Source organism: Cervus canadensis, chromosome 3 (assembly GCF_019320065.1).
Source record: "Cervus canadensis isolate Bull #8, Minnesota chromosome 3, ASM1932006v1, whole genome shotgun sequence".
NCBI classification, from domain to species: domain Eukaryota; kingdom Metazoa; phylum Chordata; class Mammalia; order Artiodactyla; family Cervidae; genus Cervus; species Cervus canadensis.
In genome coordinates this window covers 93,542,810-93,559,545 of record NC_057388.1, presented here as the reverse complement: position 1 = coordinate 93,559,545, position 16,736 = coordinate 93,542,810, and the positions used below count along the sequence as shown (strand labels likewise).

General features: G+C 39.3%; 2 protein-coding genes across 11 annotated transcripts in view; both read right to left on the bottom strand.

Moving 5' to 3' along the window:
• Positions 1-2,194, bottom strand: part of AGBL3 (AGBL carboxypeptidase 3) — a 101,210-nt gene extending 99,016 nt beyond the window's left edge. Inside the window, exon 1 of the mRNA XM_043463763.1 lies at positions 394-2,194. The gene's annotated coding sequence lies outside the window, so the exon portion shown is untranslated. The remainder of the gene's footprint in view (positions 1-393) is intronic.
• A 1,547-nt stretch (positions 2,195-3,741) lies between these two features.
• The window catches only part of CALD1 (caldesmon 1), a 227,603-nt gene continuing 214,608 nt past the window's right edge, over positions 3,742-16,736 (bottom strand). For all 10 annotated transcript variants that reach the window (XM_043463767.1, XM_043463770.1, XM_043463769.1 and 7 more), the window contains 4 exons: positions 15,299-15,436; positions 14,728-14,823; positions 8,495-8,575; positions 3,742-6,020 (listed from right to left, as the gene is read on the bottom strand). In XM_043463767.1, the coding sequence (XP_043319702.1) occupies positions 6,015-6,020; positions 8,495-8,575; positions 14,728-14,823; positions 15,299-15,436 (321 nt within the window). In that variant the 3' untranslated portion in view covers positions 3,742-6,014. The remainder of the gene's footprint in view (positions 6,021-8,494; positions 8,576-14,727; positions 14,824-15,298; positions 15,437-16,736) is intronic.

The window sequence follows — 16,736 nt, the reverse complement described above, 5'->3', positions numbered from 1 at the left end:
AAATCACCCCCTATCCCTGGTCTGTGGAAAAATTGGCTTTCACAAAACTAGTTCCTGGTGACAAAAAGGTAGGGGACTGCTGGTTTAGCTGGAGCGACTACGTTTTAAGGAAAGAGGTTTCATTAGGACCTCTTTTTTTCCCCAGATAAATTTAAAATGATTTCCTTAAGCACCTGTTGCTTTTTGTTTTTTTTAAGAAAAACTTACTCTCCTATTCTAGACCGTAGAATATAGTGAAAATGAAATTCTTTGGCTTCAAGTTAAAGTGGACCCTCAACCCAAAGGTCATTTATGGCAGATTGAACTTTTGTTCCTCTTGTCTATGATTTTATCAGAGGTTAAGGGGTATGCTTCACATGGAGCAGCTTCTGCTTCCTAGGAAGTCAGCTTTACCTGTGCAGTAACTTTTCCTCCTCCAGTTTTGGGATGGATTCATCTCCTCTAAGCCTGCAGTATAAAAGGCAAGAGTAAGAAAAGAAAAGAAAAACCAACACAGTACTCCAAAAGGCACAGTTATTGGCATGGCAATCAGGAGGTAAGGTCACTTTAGCAACATATGGCCAAATGTAAATTGTGTTAGGAATGTGATTTATTCTGTGTGGTTATACCATTTTGAGCAGAGACTTAAATGAGAAGATGAGGTGAGTAGGGTAATCAGTTATTTATGACATCACAGAAGTCAGTGGTTATGTGCCTGTAGAAGCCTTGTCATCATTTGGCTGAGGAAGCCCTACGGATCCTGGGAACACCTGGGGTTATCTGATATTTGATATTCAGTACATGTTATGCTTCAATTTCAAACTCGATTCAGTGCCCTTCTCCTCATTACCTCCCAAATCTGTCCCTAGCTCTAGTGACTTAGAAAGTGAGAGGGAAGGGATGTTTTACTATTTACACTCATCCCCTCTTTCTTCTAAGTGCTAGTTCCTTGTTGTGTGAGGATGATTCAGGGCTGGGGGGAAAGGGCAGAATATCTCATCACTGGGCCAAGTTGCAGTATGCCTTATTGGTCTTCAGTGCTATTATTAACAATAACAGCAAGAGGAGCATGGTGGCCCCAGCTTGCCCCTTGAAAAGGGGCTGTCTTCAAGGCATGCTCCTAGGAAATAGCAATCTCTTGTGAGGAATTATGGGGAACAGAGGTTAGAATCTTGATTCTTTATTTACTACCTCGTAATGAATTTGGCTTGGATAAGGATCCAAATTTCTGTTTCCATTTACTTTTCTTCCAGCACTTGCTTCTATTAGTACTTGGCAAAGGTATTTTGTAGAAAATAAACGTGTTTTACTGAAACAATAATGCTTATTTTGGCAAACTTTTCTCATTAGGAAGTCAAAGCTAATAGCAATTGCATTTATCCATGGATACCAGTCTAAGTGAATGTATATCCAAAACTAAAGATATACAAATGTTGACAGTAAAGGTGTAGAGAAAGTTATATCATATATCAAACACACACACACCACACACACACAAAGGCTGAAAATAAAAGAGTGGAGAACTGACTGTATATCACAGGCAACTCTACTCAATGCTCTGTCGTAACCTAAATGGGAAAGAAATCCAAGGAAGAGGGAATGTATGTACACATGTGGCTGATTTCACTTTGCTTCCTAGCAGAAACTAACACAACATGGTAAAGCTACTCCAATAAAAAAAATTGAAAAATAAGAGAGACCAAAACCTAAAACTAATCATTGAGGCAGTGAAGTTAAAGAGAAAAAAGTAAAGGGTAGAAGTAAAGTTAGCAGTTGCCAAGTCTCACTTGCTCAGTCATGTCTGACTCTTTGTGACCCCATAGACTGTAGCCCACCAGGCTCCTCTGTTCATGGGATTCTCCAGGCAAGAAAACTGGAGTAGATTGCCATTTCCTACTCCAGGGGATCTTCCTGACCCAGGGATTGAACTGTATCTCTGTGTTGCCTGCATTGGCAGGCAGATTCTTTACCACTGAGCCACCTGCAAGTGCTAACCAAAAGAAAGCCATGGTAGCAATGTTAAGAATAGAAAAAATAAACTTTAAGGCGAAAATCTTTGCTATAATTAGAGAGTCACTTCATAATTGTGGTGCTACCAGTAAAGAGCCTGCCTGCCAATGCAGGAGACTTAAGAGACACAGTTCAATCAATCCCTAGGTCAGGAAGTTTCCCATGGAGGAGGGCATGGCAACCCATTCCAGTATTCTTCCCTGGAGAATTCTATGGACAGAAGAGCCTGGTGGGCTACAATCCATTGGGTCGCAAAGAGTTGGACAAGACTGAAGCAACATACTAGGCACACGCACTTCATAAAACTAAAATAATTTAATTCACTTGGAAAACGACTCTAGATTTCTGTATGCACCAAAACCATGAGCTTAAAATATGAAAGCAAAATTAACATATTCACAAGTAGGAATAGACAAATCCATAATAATAGAGGGAGATTTTCACATTCCTTATTCAGTCATAGCTAGAAAAAAGGAACAAAACATTAGTAAGGATATAGAACATTTGGACAACATGATTAATAAGCTTGAACACAAATAGACACAGCACTCAGATCAAGACCTTATTAGGCCATCTCCTTACTGCTGTGGAAGAAGTTATGCTTAGGGTCATGAGATCTTATCTATCTTTCTACTTGGAACACACATGCAAGCAAGAGTAGAAAAAACTCCCTAATACAAACCTGTTTTCTACATCACACACAAGACCGTAACATCTTTGAGCTCAAACCCTGGATAGGCACATTGTAGGACTAATTTTGATGCAACCCTAGTCCTATAAGTTTGTTACTACAGGCTGTATGCTTTTCATTGCTTAATTTTGTGATAGACTTTGATGATAACTATCTCATTGTCTAAACTGAGAGCCCTTCTTATTAGGACGGAGATGTCAAAAGTACTAGTTGTTTTTAAGTTACAGTAGTTAACTCTTTGTCAGTCTTATGAACAGGAATGAGGGGACTGTTCAGAGCCTCCGGACGCACAATTTAAAACCTTTATGAGGGGACTTCCCTGGTGGTGCAGTGGTTAAGACTCCACCTTCCAATGCTGTGGACACAGGTTCAATCCATGGTGGGGGAAACTAAGATCCCTCAGGCCATGGGGCAACTGAGCCCACGTGTGCTAGAGTCCGTGCTCAGCAATGAGAAGCCTGAATGCCACAACTGCAGAAAGTTCACGCACAGCAATGAAGACCCAGCACAGTCAAAATAATAAAAATAAATAAATAAAACCTTTGTAAATGAGCCTCAGATTTCAAGTAGTGCTACTTAAATATATAAAACTGCTACGAAAAAAATCTTTGGATTTAAATATAATCACCAGTGCCTTGCAAATAGTATTTTATAGACAAACAGTATATATTAAATGGGTATTTCTACTATAAAAGACACTGCCTTTGAGAAAACAATACTGCCACCGTAGGAGCAAGAACAATGACTTGTGACAATGCAGGGAATGAGGAGGAGGAAGGAACATTTCGATAATTTTTTTTTTTTTAAGAAAAAGTTTTTAATCCCTCTTTTCAAACTTTCCATAAATGTTTGATCAGTTGTCCCAATCAGAGCAATTCTTAATGTTCTGTTGAAAAACTGCTTGTAATAAGAAGTATCTAAAAATATGAAATGGCTTTCTTCTTTAAAAAATGAATCCAAGACTCAATCTGAAATACACATTTTGCTATGCCATCATCTTTATTACATCAGATAGAACTCTTGTAATCAATATAGTACATAAAACAAGTGAGGCAAAGATATTTGGAGGAATTCCATTTATTGTGGATGCATTTTCACAATATGTATTTATTGCAGCGATCAATTATCAGTGAAAAATATCGTGTTTATAAAATTTTTAGGAATGGCAGATTCACAGAACATGCTAGTCACCTTGCAGGTTTATCTCTTAAAAAGATAACAAAGAGAATTGTAATCAAACAAGTAAATGAAGAAATTCTTTTTCAAAAAATTAAATTCAAACCGAACAAAAATCTACCCTAAAAGTTATTCCATCCAAATACTGGAATAAAAGTCAGGATCAATCGATATATTCTCTTCTTAACTTTAGACTTTCTAGAAAAAATATATAACAGTGATCAGGAGAAGCTCTTATTAAAAAGTACAACAAAGAAACTTTATCTCGCCATAGGCCATAATTCAAACTTTGATCCATTTCACTCCAGTGGTGGGAGTCAGTGCTAACTCAGGCACTGCATGCGAATTCTAGTTCATCGTATCATAGACTCATGTCTACTCTGTCATGGGTGGGTGACTTGTGCAATATTGCTGGCTTTACTTTCTTTGGCCCAGGTGTGCTAAAAGCTAGAGGCCTCAACAACTCTATTGACTTACAAGGAAAAGAGCCTCTGGAAGGCGCTAGTCACTCCTCATGCCAGCCCTACCCTGGCAAGCTCCCCCAGGGAACATTGTGGATTAGAAAAGGGTCATTTGGGAGGCTCCCTCATTGTGGTAGGAATTGAGACTAAGATAACTTTGGTAAGTCATGAGGTATAGGTTTATAGAACTACACTATATGTATAGCTCTATGCTAGAACATATTGCCAAGACACTGGAGTACTCTAATCTGTTGTGAAGAATAGATGAATGCATATGAGCTAAAAGAAAATCTGATATCCGGATTGTGTGTGTACAAATGATGAGTTGATAGACTCTTGGAGAAAAAGGTAAAACTAATAAAAATTACATATATTTTTTTGAAAGCTCAGCACATTATCAACTTATGGCAAGTACCAATGACTAATAAAGGTAGAAAAGTTTAATTAAAAAGATGTTAAAGATGGAAGTAGGTCATGACTCCTAAATAGTGGCTTTTGCTTACTTTTCTGCTTCCAGAGATTAGTCAAAGTTGGTCTTAGTACACTTATTCATGGAATTCCAAGCTGTACAATTTTGTCACTAAGATTCTTGTCTTTAAGTTTTAGAGAACTCAGATAGCATTTAAGCCAAACTATTGTGAACTTGATTCTTAAGAGTGAAGTTCTGAGCAAGCTTTAAGTTTGGTATATTTGGTACAATTCACACTGGACTTCAAGACTGCTTTTAATTATAAACTAAATAATATGTTTTATAGAAAATGTCAATGCATTTTGACACTTTGAATCTCTCTTTCTTATAGGTTATCCAGCATTGAAAACATATCGATACCTATTCTGCCATGTTTCTATTGGCAAATATGAAATATTAATATAAATTGTGATTTTTAGTTTTTAAAAAGCAGTGATATTGGCTAGTTACAGGGACATACTGCTAAATATAATAGCCTAGCACATAAAAAAGCTTTCTACCATTAGTGTGTTTGTATACGTGTATGCACATACATACATGATCAGGGTCATCTAAAATGTGGTTTACTATCACTACCAAAGAAATCCACAAAGCAACCAACCTAAAGAAATCAGTACCACTGTCAGTTAACATCATAATCCAATTTAGATATTCATCAGCATGAAAAAAGTAATACCTTAACAGTACATCTTTCTATTTTGAAGACAAACATTATTGCAGTATCTCAAATCTGAAGTGGGTTACTTTCACAAAGTGTTATAATTGCCTATAAGATAATTTCTTCCATGCTTTATTCTAAAGTGCAGAAATGACATGACTTCTGTATTTTTTTTTTTTAAACCACTAGGTTTCATTTTTCTGGATACTGCACATTCCTCAGGCAATTTCCAACTCGGATCTTCTTTTGTTGACTTTCAATGTGGCTGGTATCACTGTTCGGACACAGAGTTAGGATGATCAGTAGAAAAGTCTCTATTTCACAGCATGGGTTTCTTTAGAAACAGGCTCCTGTGCAAAGGCAGTACTTTTACCATGAACATCTCTAGACTGTGATTATTAAATATAGTGATAATATACATGGGTTTACTGGGATAATGAAAAACAAAACAAAAGGAAATGAACCCAATTTAGTAAATCAACATAAATATAAAACAGAGCAAATTAGCCCTCTTCAACTGAGCTGGTCCAGCATCTTGAGCGGCTACTTTGGGTTCTTTCTTGAACTGTCTCAAACCTGCTAAGAGAAGAAAGTTTTAAAAAGGCAGGCCATGGTGTTTCAGCTAGACATTTTGTGTCAGAATAAAAAAAAAGAATCATAATATGGCAGGAATAAATGTTTATGAAAGGGAGGATTATTGTTGGCATTTCATTTAAATATGCTCCTCTTCTTTCAGACTATCCTTTCTTCTGTTGTTTTTTTTTTTTTTGCTTTCCTCTTTTTTTCTTCTTTATATTCCCTTTTCCATATCTTGATCTGGAGCCTTGCTCATGGCATTCAGGGTCAGAGAGGTTTGCTGTTGTTTTTTTTAAACTACTGTAAGGGCCAGGACTCTATGATATGCATCCCAAGATAGGCACGCATGACTGAATGGCTCAGTCTAGGCCACATCAAGGCATGATGGTAAAGCAGACTGTGCTTATCTTCAGTTCTCTCTGGTTTTTTAATTTCCTACTTCCTATTCGTACACCCCTACCCTAGAAACTTGTCTGATCCATGGTCTTATTGTACACCATTTCTTTTCTTCTGCTAGCTGATAAAAATCTTTGCTGAGGTATTCACAAATGTTGAGTTGTTGTGAATCTGCAATTTCAAATAGATAGTTTCATTTCAGAGGAATTACTGCATGACACTAGTGAGTTTGACGTTTTGGACCAAAGGAGCTGTCTGCTTTGCTACCTCATAAACTCAGCTCTGGGCCTGCTAGTTGTGTTATTATTATTACTGTAGAAAGAGTTTCGTGGTGTAGATCAAAGAGGAGGGGCTGGTCTGTGTGAAGTCTCACCCTTTATCACAACGTTGCACAATTTCAGGGAGTACCATTTGTGTTGTTTCCTATGTGAGTGGTGCTGTCTGAGTCTGACCATCCCAGATCATAGCTTTACTTTCTAGAACCCTGGCTCAGAGGGATGCTGTCCAGAGGGGATCTAGTAAACCTGCGATGATGGCCATGGACAGCTGACATCTCCTACTCAGAAAGGAGACTATATAAACATTTGGACTGTCATTTATGAAAGGTCTTTCCTACAAGGGTCATAATGGCTTAGACCAACAAAAGCTCTTCTTCTTCTTTTTTTTTTTTTTAAAGAACAACTGAAAAATGACTCCTTTCCCTTCCACCAGGAGAAAACTGTATAAGAAACTCAGAATGTTATGTTTTCTATTGAGTCTGTAATTCTCATAAAAACCCCATCACGTATAATGGTTAAGAATGCAGGCTCGGATCAGACTGCCTGAGTTTAATCCAGGCTTTGCTCCTGGTTTGCTGCGTGACTTTGAGAAAGTTACTTAACTCTCTGTGCCTCATTTTCCTCAGATCTAAACAGGGCTAATAATAATAACGGTGCCTGAAAAATAAAATAAATAATGGTGATTGGAGGGTCAAATAAGGTAAGGGAGGTTGAGAAGGTAGAACAGTGTCTTGTATATAGTGGATGTTCATTACATGTTAGCGATTTGTAATGGTGATAATTATTACTGATACTTTTAATGTATTTAGTGATTATTTAGAAAGCTTATTTAAAACTCATTTAAGTAGAGAGGCTGGGCCAGTGGATTTTTTTACCAGAATGTAACAACAACTAAGAACTAATAGAGAAGATGAAGTAACACACTCAGACTTAACAGCACCAGACTTCAGCACATAGAAGTAGGAAAGAGGAAGTAATTCTTTCCCTTTTGTGAATTGCAGTGATTCTTCAGATGCTTTTGAGATGTTCTTCAGTCCTAAGTTGCTTAAAAAGTGCTTCTGTGTATGGAGTTCTACCCTGGCCCATAAGCAAACTATCCTAATTTTACTATTACTCCCTGATTTTCCTCTTTTCAATTTTCCCCCTACCAAGAGAGAAGACCAGAATTATTACTTGAAATAAAATGCTACAACAAGGGGTCCTGTTTTTAGTTTGTGCATCATTTAGGTATTGTCCAGAGTCCCCTTTATGAAGAATGAGCAGAAGACCAAAAAAAAAAACAAATCCAAACATCCTTAGCCACTAGTTTTCATAGGGTAGCAAATTTTGCTAACTTTTGAATGTTATTTCAATTTTTTGTCACAACAGCCTTGAGTCCTAGGCTGCTGGCAATGCGACCCCTTAGAATGGCTCCAGAAAGCAGCTTTCAAACTACCCTGTAGGGAGAGAGATGTTTCTTCCCTGGGCAATCTGAAACTTCTGATCTTCAAACCTGGGCTTTGTAAGGAAGGGCAGACTGCGGTTATACCACACAGCCTTCAGCTGTCAACGCCCCTTTCTAGAATGTCCGGGAACCATCTCACGGATCTGGACTATTTACCTTGTGTAACTGACAAATCTACCATGCTGAAGGCTCCATGACCTTGCCTTTCACTGTACCACATGCAGGTCCTTAGAAACTGATGGTTACTCAGGCAAGACTCTGCGGATCAGTGCTATTTCTCATTTGACCCTGGGACCTCACACTGCAGGATACAGTAGGAAATGAACCCATGAAAAACAAATCTCCCAGTAGATTACCTTAGTGGGGGAAGTGACCTTGTCCACAGATTGCTTTTCCCAGAGGTTCCGCTTGCCAGATACATCTCCTGGCCTCAAATCCTAATGAACAGAAAGCAGAAAAATTGATACGTGGCTCTTTGTGTTTTCTGACCGGGTCTAAATAAATCACAACATGTGTTGTTTATTTGTGTAACACACTTTATCCGAGTGATGTGAAATGGTTTGAATCAAAAGGATTGCTAACCATTTTTTGATTTTATATAGACCCTGACCTATGTTGTGACATGAGAATGGGCTCAAACTATCCAGCACTGAGGTCCCATTATTCACTGAGGACTTACTGTTTATTGACCTGTAAAATTGGAATATAAGCATATTTAAAATGAGATAGTCTATGTTTAACTTTCTATGTCCTTAGAAGTGAATAGCGCATGGGTTTTAAATAATTTTTGGTATGAAAGGGAAAGTCGCTCAGTCGTGTCCGACTCTTTGCGACCCCATGGAGTCCATGGAATTCTCTAGGCCAGAATACTGGAGTGGGTAGCCTTTCCCTTCTCTAGGGGATCTTCCCAACCCAGAGATTGAACCCAGGTCTTCCGCATTGCAGGCGGATTCTTTACCAGCTGAGCTGCAAGGGAAGCCAAGAATACTGGAGTGGATAGCCAATGCCTTCTCCAGGGGATCTTCCCGACCCAGGAATCGAACCAGGGTCTCCTATATTGCAGGTGGATTCTTCATCTACTGAGCTATCAGGGAAGCCCAATTTTTTGGAATACTCCAATATAAAATAAAAAGTTTAAAAAATAAAAAATACCTACAATAAATAAATAATTTTCAAGGGGTTGGATAAGTACTTCATCCCTTGCCAATTAACTTTCTTTTTGGCCCCACGGCCCCCAGCCCTTAAGACTAATGCATATCAGCTGGACTTCCAATGGCCAATCCTGCATCTCTTCGCCTGAGGACCTCCTCTGGTTCCACGTGCCCACTTTGCCCACCCAGGGGGCAACCTGGACGTTCAGAGTCACCCCTAAGAGCAGTCTTCAATCACTCATCCATGAGGTTTGGTGTGAGAATATTTCTTAGACTCACTCACGCCTCAGGTAGGGTAACTCAGAAGCATGTGTTTTGTGGTGGCTTCTAGGCTTTTCCCAGTGGGGTTACATTTAAAAGCTCACGTAGTGAGTAGGTTAATAAACATTCTTAATTGGCTATTTTCTTTTCCCACCTCACTTCCTATAGTGTTTTCCTCATGTCCCAAGTACACTACTTGCATAGGAACCACTATTTTAGGGCAGCCCAGTCTAAGACATTTTTCTAATTGCACTTTCCTCAGGCTAAAATAATTTTATATTTTCTGAGAAGCAAGTGGTAATTCAGAAGTGTATCAGGAGAAGCCAGCCCCATGAAAGTAAACATTTACTACAAACTGTACCCATAAGAGAAACTGACAGGTTGATGACATATGCAAGAACGCATGAAAATCTTGGGAAGAAAACACTAAAATATGATAACGGCTATATATCTTGGATTTTTTATTTACTACCTCATAATGAATTTGGCTTAGACAAGGATCCAAATTTCTGTTTCCATTTACTTTTCTTCTAACATTTGCTTATGTTAGTCCCTGGCAAAGGCAGTTTCTGGAAAATAAATGTGTTTTACTGAAATAGAAATGTTTATTTTGGCAAACCCTTTTCTCATTAGAAGGCAAAGCTAATAGCAATTGCATTTACCCATGGACACCAGTATAAGTGGACATATATTTTTTCATAGATAACTATTGAGATTGTAATGCTGAAGATGCACTGGTTAAATAGTACCACATAAAGCAGTTCAGATTTGCCTTAATCTTATTATTAATAAATTTCTGGATTTTCACTGTGATGTGGATTCCTGATATTCTGTTAGAGAGTTACACCTATTTAACTTGGAACCAGTAAGCAACAAATCAGGTTGTTTTTGAAGAATTCCACTGTATATTCCAATGTAGGCAGAAGCTGCCAAATTGTCTGGAAGACTGTTTAAAAAAAGTGGAGACTATAATTAGGATCATGCTAATGGTAGCTCTGGAAAGTGGCTATTACTACTTTATTTAATTCATATAAGAGAAATAGTTTTTTTAATGTGAATACTCTTCTACTGAGGAAAATGAATTGTATCTCCCTTAAATCCTGCCTATGAATCTTTTGAGGTCACTTAAACGGTTTAGAGAGTCCATTTAAAGAAAATATTAACATCCAAGTAGCAAATTGGCATTTTAAATCAAATGGGAAATATAAATGAAATTACCTGACCGGCCTACTACGTTTTAGACAAAGACCCACTCCAGAAGAAGAGGGAAAAATGAAGGCAGGAAAGCAGACTTCCAGTCAACCAGAGATCAAAGAATGAAGAAGAGAATTCAGCTGAGAAGGACAAAGTTGTTTTTTTTTAAACAAAAAGAAAGATAAATTAGCATTTTAATTGCTGTATATAACATGTAGTTTAGACACAAAGAACAGACAAACCAGGTACAACAGACATATTTACAACTTTACACAGTGACACTGGAGTCCTGTAAATTCTACCCACAAATAGCAATAGATGTCCCAGTAAAGAATCAGGTATAGATCAATGTTTAAATAAGTTATTAATTTTCAGAAACCCCAAATAATATTGATTTGACAAGCTCCTGGGCATTTTTAATTACATGAAAATTAATTCATAGCTAGTAGCAGAGGATGGTTTTTCTCTTTGGTAAAGTTCAGAACCGAACATGAATATCTTTTCCTTCTTCTTGAGGTTTCACTGGGTGAGTACTATTTTGGTGAGAGAATTTCTCTCTGATTTTTCCTTAATGGCCACGTGCCACACACCTGCAAACACAACCCTGGCCTTTCCCTCCACACACATATGCCAAGGAATAGAAACCAAGGGCTCAGAATAAATCGCTTGTGGCCCCCAGTTAGAAGGGTGAATGTGGGAGCCTCCTCTCTACTGTTGTCCTTAGATATCCTCTTACATCCTGAGCTCAGCGTTGGCCTGACCAGAATCCCCAGGCTGTCAAACTCACATGCCTGTCATGAAGAGACAAGTTAGAAACAAAAGCCAGAAGTGGCTGGTGGAAGAAAATTTTAAATTTTGTAAAAGAGGGAAGTGACAAATTAAAGAGTGCATGCCTCCACACCTCAAAAATCTGTTTGAATTATAATTTTAAAAGGGAAAATAAAGCACGATGGCCTGGTCTACACAGATCTTAGCTGCAGGCCACCAGAGTGAAACCCCCTGGATAAGACCTAGACCACAGCCTTTCTTGACCTGACTGTCTAAGCCGCCTTCCTGGATTTAACCTTTTGTCTGATAAGTTTTGTGCACTCATATCTACAGGATCCTTTCGGCTCTTTCCAGTAGTTTGGGCACTTTCATTTCGTTTCTGTTGGATCCTTATTGTCTGTGGTTCACACTCCTGCCTTGTTGAACTCTAAGTTATTTCTTTTCCTGAATGACATGTTGCTGGTCTACTACTCTTGGAATGTGCACAAAGCTCAAAGTTGCTTATTAAGGATACTCAAGCTGGCCTTTTATCTATAACATCAATTATGTATCATTATCTTTCGACCTGGCCTTTATCGAGGAAGCCACACTAGTCTACAAAATCCAATGGGACATGGGGAAAAAGAGATCATTCTGATGTATACTAATTGCCACATTCTCCTTTCCTTTTCTTCTCTAGACACTAGTATAGCAGTTGCCAACGTTTTTGGCATGAGGGACCAGTTTCAAGGAAGACAATTTTTTCATGGACCAGGGGTAGGGGAGAATGGTTTCAAGATGATTCAAGTGTGTTGCATTTATTGTGTACTTTATTTCTATTATTATATTACATTGTGATATATAATGAAATAATTCTACAATTCAGCAAAATGCAGAATCAGGCAGTAATGCAAGTGATGGAAAACAGTTGTGAATAAAGATGAACCTTCACTTGCTCTCCTACCACTCACCTCCTGCTGTGTGTGACTCAGTTCCTAACAGGCCACAGACCACTACTGGTCTGTGGTCCAGGGGTTGGGGACCCCTGCCTAGTATACAGTCTGGCAAATTACTTATTAAATATTAGATAAAGCAGGCAATGATTTTGTAATTTCTCTGTAATGCCTGTTTGTCCTGCCATTTTTAGGAGGTCATCAATAATTCCCAGAAAATGTGGATATTTGTGGAAACCTTGACTCAGCTATACTTACTGTAATACTAACTGAATTGAATCTTTTTCACCCTCCCATTAGGATAAATTAGATGACAGGCTTATCAGTTAAAGTGTCGATAAAAGAGTATGGGTCAGGTCCTTGACCAAATATATGAGTATAATCTGGGACTGAAATGAAACAAGGTTGCAAATACATGTAAAAAACTGACCACCTCCTTTAGCAATGTGCCATGTTCATCCAAGAAGAAAGAAGAAAAACATACACCTCTTTCTTCTTATCTTGCTATCATGAGAAGTCTTAAATGGGTCCACAAACTTGCTGAACTTGTATTATATGCAATGTTCTAGGGGAGAGGGTCCTTAGATTTCATTAGGTTTTCAAAGGGGTCCATAATTCAATAAGGTTGATAAACACTGGTCTGGAATCATAAAACTTTATGTAAACTGCCATTAAAAAATAATTTCCACCCTTCATATCACCTGGGGTGCTGGGAAACTTGAGGCGCTAAAGATCATATACCTTGAGGGTATCACCCCTTGCCTTGTGTGTGCTAAGTCGCTTCAGTCATGTCTGACTCTTTTCGACCCTGTGGACTGAAGCTGCCAGATTTCTGTCCATGGGATTCTCCAGGCAAGAATACTGGAGTGGGCTGCCATGCCCCCTCCAGGGAATCTTCCCGACCCAGGGATTGAACCTGTGTCTCTTAAGTCTCCTACATTGGTAGGCGGGTTCTTTACCACTAGGACCACCTGGAAAGCCCTACTATCTCCTTTTATAGGCCTCCTTTCATATATCTGAGGGCTTCCCTGATGGCCCAGAGGGCAAAGAATCTGCCTGCAATGCAGGAGACACAAGAGATATAGGTTCGATTCCTGAGTCAGGAACATCCTCTGGAGGAGGAAATGGCAACCTATTCCAGTATTCTTGCAGGAAAAATTCCATGGACAGAGTAGTCACAAGGGCTACAGTCCAGAGTCACAAAGAATCTGTATCTATTGGGAGAGGGAAAAAGATTTCTTTTCAATATATTAACTTTCCAGTTGTAAACTGGGTTCACATTAGTTTTATATCTCTGTGAGGCCTTTATGTAAAGAATCTCAGGCTGAATATTAATTGATTAGAAGGAAATGTACCCAAGAAGAGTATGGAAATATTTCCATTTTTTCTTTTTTCAGTTGGAAAGGTGATAAACTCTAGTGACTTTGGAGATTAAACATGGAGCCAATGGGTGCAATTAAATGCTCAATGGTGCAGAGACCTAGGGTTTGGGAAGCTTTTCTTCTGCCTCTGGAGTGGGGTGGTTGTGACAATAGAGTCTTTCGCTACCTTGGGCACCAACAAAGCTATAAAGCCAGTTGAGCAGAGAAAGCTCACCAGTGTACAGTAGGGAGCTTCATAAGGCTTTTGATTATAATGATAAATGCAAGGCAACTACCATATACATTCAACAAAAAGGTTAAGAGAATATTTTTTAGTAAGAAAGCCATGCTTAATAAGAAGACTTTAAATTTCCAAAAATAACATTCACAACCAGTTTTGATAGTTTCTAGTCTTACTGTTGTTTTGTTTTTAATGGCTTTCCTTTGGAGGTGTTGACAAGGAAATTACAGCAATTATTTCAACAACTACCTAATCACTGTATTTTTGTGTTAAGTTACAGAAATTAGGCAAATTAGAAAATGTGAGTTCGAGAGCCAGCACAACATTCTAAGTCCAGGGGTGCTCTTAACAGAGAGATGGCCAAGATGATTTGACACGTTCAAATTTCTAGCTTAACTCATAGAACAGAGACTAAACACGCAGACAGTTAAGAGGGTAAATCTGAACTGCCTCAGCGTTCCGGGAGGAGAGGTGCTGGCAGCTCCGTTTTACCTTCTGGGTAATAACAGCGCAGCTGCTCGGGACTCTGCTCTCTCTGAGCCCCTCCTTGTCTGTTACTCAGCAGTCGCAGCCAAGAACAGGGGCCCTGTTTTCCCCAGACAAATGCCCCAACAGCCTGTTTTCTTCTGTTGCTGGAAGCTGAGCTATCAAAGACATTCAGAAAAACCTGGAGCTACTTACAGAAGGCTTGGGAGCAGGCGACTTGCTTCCCTCGGGCGTTTTGGTTAGCCATTCATTGATGCGGCTGGAGACCCCCACCTTCAAGCCAGCGGTTTCCTGTAAAGGTCAAGCATCCAATGTTAAAGGCGGGGAAAAAAAGAAAAAAACTACCTGGAAATTCAAAGCAACCTCAAAATACTATTCAGTATTATTTCATACATCACCAATCAATTACCGATCATTATATGGACTATTTTAAGGAAAATAAACCTTGAACTTGATATTGAAGGAGTATGATATCTGGTTTTCTTCCCCCTGCACTTCCCCTCCCCTGCCAATCCCAAGGTTAGTGATGAACTCCAGGTATTGTATTTAGAGGCCTCTGGCCAGGGTATAGTATAGCACCTCAGGAACACACTCTTTCTGAGCTTGCTTTTGTGGTCATTGCAAAAGAAAGTAAGAATTATACTTTCTTCACTGCTTTTGTAATTAACTATGTAATTCCTAAAAAAATAAAGAAAAGGAAAAAAAAAGTGGCAGGGGGAGTGCGGAATCCAACCTCTAGAATGAAAAGACAGCAATCCTTGCTCACCTTGTTTGGTGTGCCTGAAGCAGTGGGGGATGAGAACACGTTGCCTTTCTCCCACATGCTCTTGATGTTGCGGACACCTTCAGCAGGAACAGGAAGGTCCGAGGCTGCTGGCTTTGTAGGTTTTGCAGCTTTTGTTCCCTGAAGTATGTGAATTATTTTTAGGATTGGCACTGATAAGTTTGTTCTCATAAAACTATAGTGAGCCTGTTATCACTCAACAAATTCATTGGGTAAACACCTTCACCAAAAATGACTCATAATTTCTATACATTTTGATAAGATCTCTATCTCCAAATAAACCATTATATCTACTTCAGAGGATCTTTTCAAAGTGAAATATGCTTTTCATTGGCATCTCCGCCCCCACCCCACTTATTGTTATAGTGATATGTTACTTCATTTCTTCAACAGACACTTCTTCTTGAGTGCCTGCCGCGGGCAGGGCACTGTGGTAGGCCCTGGGGACACGGCGGCACTCAAGACAGCCTGCTCTGTGAGCCCCACTGGACTGACATTAATAGGACAGATGGTAACTAGTTACTCAATATTATTTCACGTTGCAATAAGTGCTATGAAAGATGAGTGTGGTGCTGAAAGCATGCCAAGAGACCACACAAGAGGACAGTGGTACTTAGTTTGGGGGATTCCCAGGTAGCTGCTCAAGTGGTAAAGAACCCACCTGCACTGCAGAAGATGCAGGAGACATGGGTTTGATCCCAGGGTTGGTAAGATCCCCTGGAAGAGGGCACAGCAACCCACTCCTGTATTCTTGCCAGAAAAATCCCATGAACAGGGGAGCCTGGCAGGCTACAATCCAAAGGGCTGGAAAGAGTGAGACAAGGCCGTGCAACTGAGGACGCATTTAGTTTAGGGGGGCAAAGTAAACCACTTTGAGGATGAGACATTTAAACCCAGATCTGATGGAAGACTTCAAAGAGGTTGGTGAAGGAAAGCACAAACACCGTTTCTTGAAGAGCTAACAGTACATGCCAAGGACCAAAGATAGGGATATGCCAAAACATCGCGAAAGACAGAGATCACTGCATGGAGAATATACTGGAAGGAGGAATGAACAGGTGTAAAAAAGAAAGATGCGCATCCAAGATACTTTTCCAGCAGTAGTGATGCACATACCCTAAATCATGTACTTTCTCTCCTGGTCCTGCTTTGGGGCCTGTGGCATGTGTCATCAAGGTGGGCAGCCAGGGTGAGTGGCCCCACTGCTGGACTAAGTAAAGGCTGAAGCCATAGTCCTGACTTCATTAACCCTGTTAGAGTTATGACCAATTCAACCACAGAAAAAAACTATTTGCAATTTATCTTATTTGTCTTATATTTTAGTGGCCATTTGATCTTCTGAAAATCTCCTCTTGAATGTTAGGACTTGATTATTCACTTGACAAACCATCCAGAACCCTTTCTTATTCCCTCTTATCAT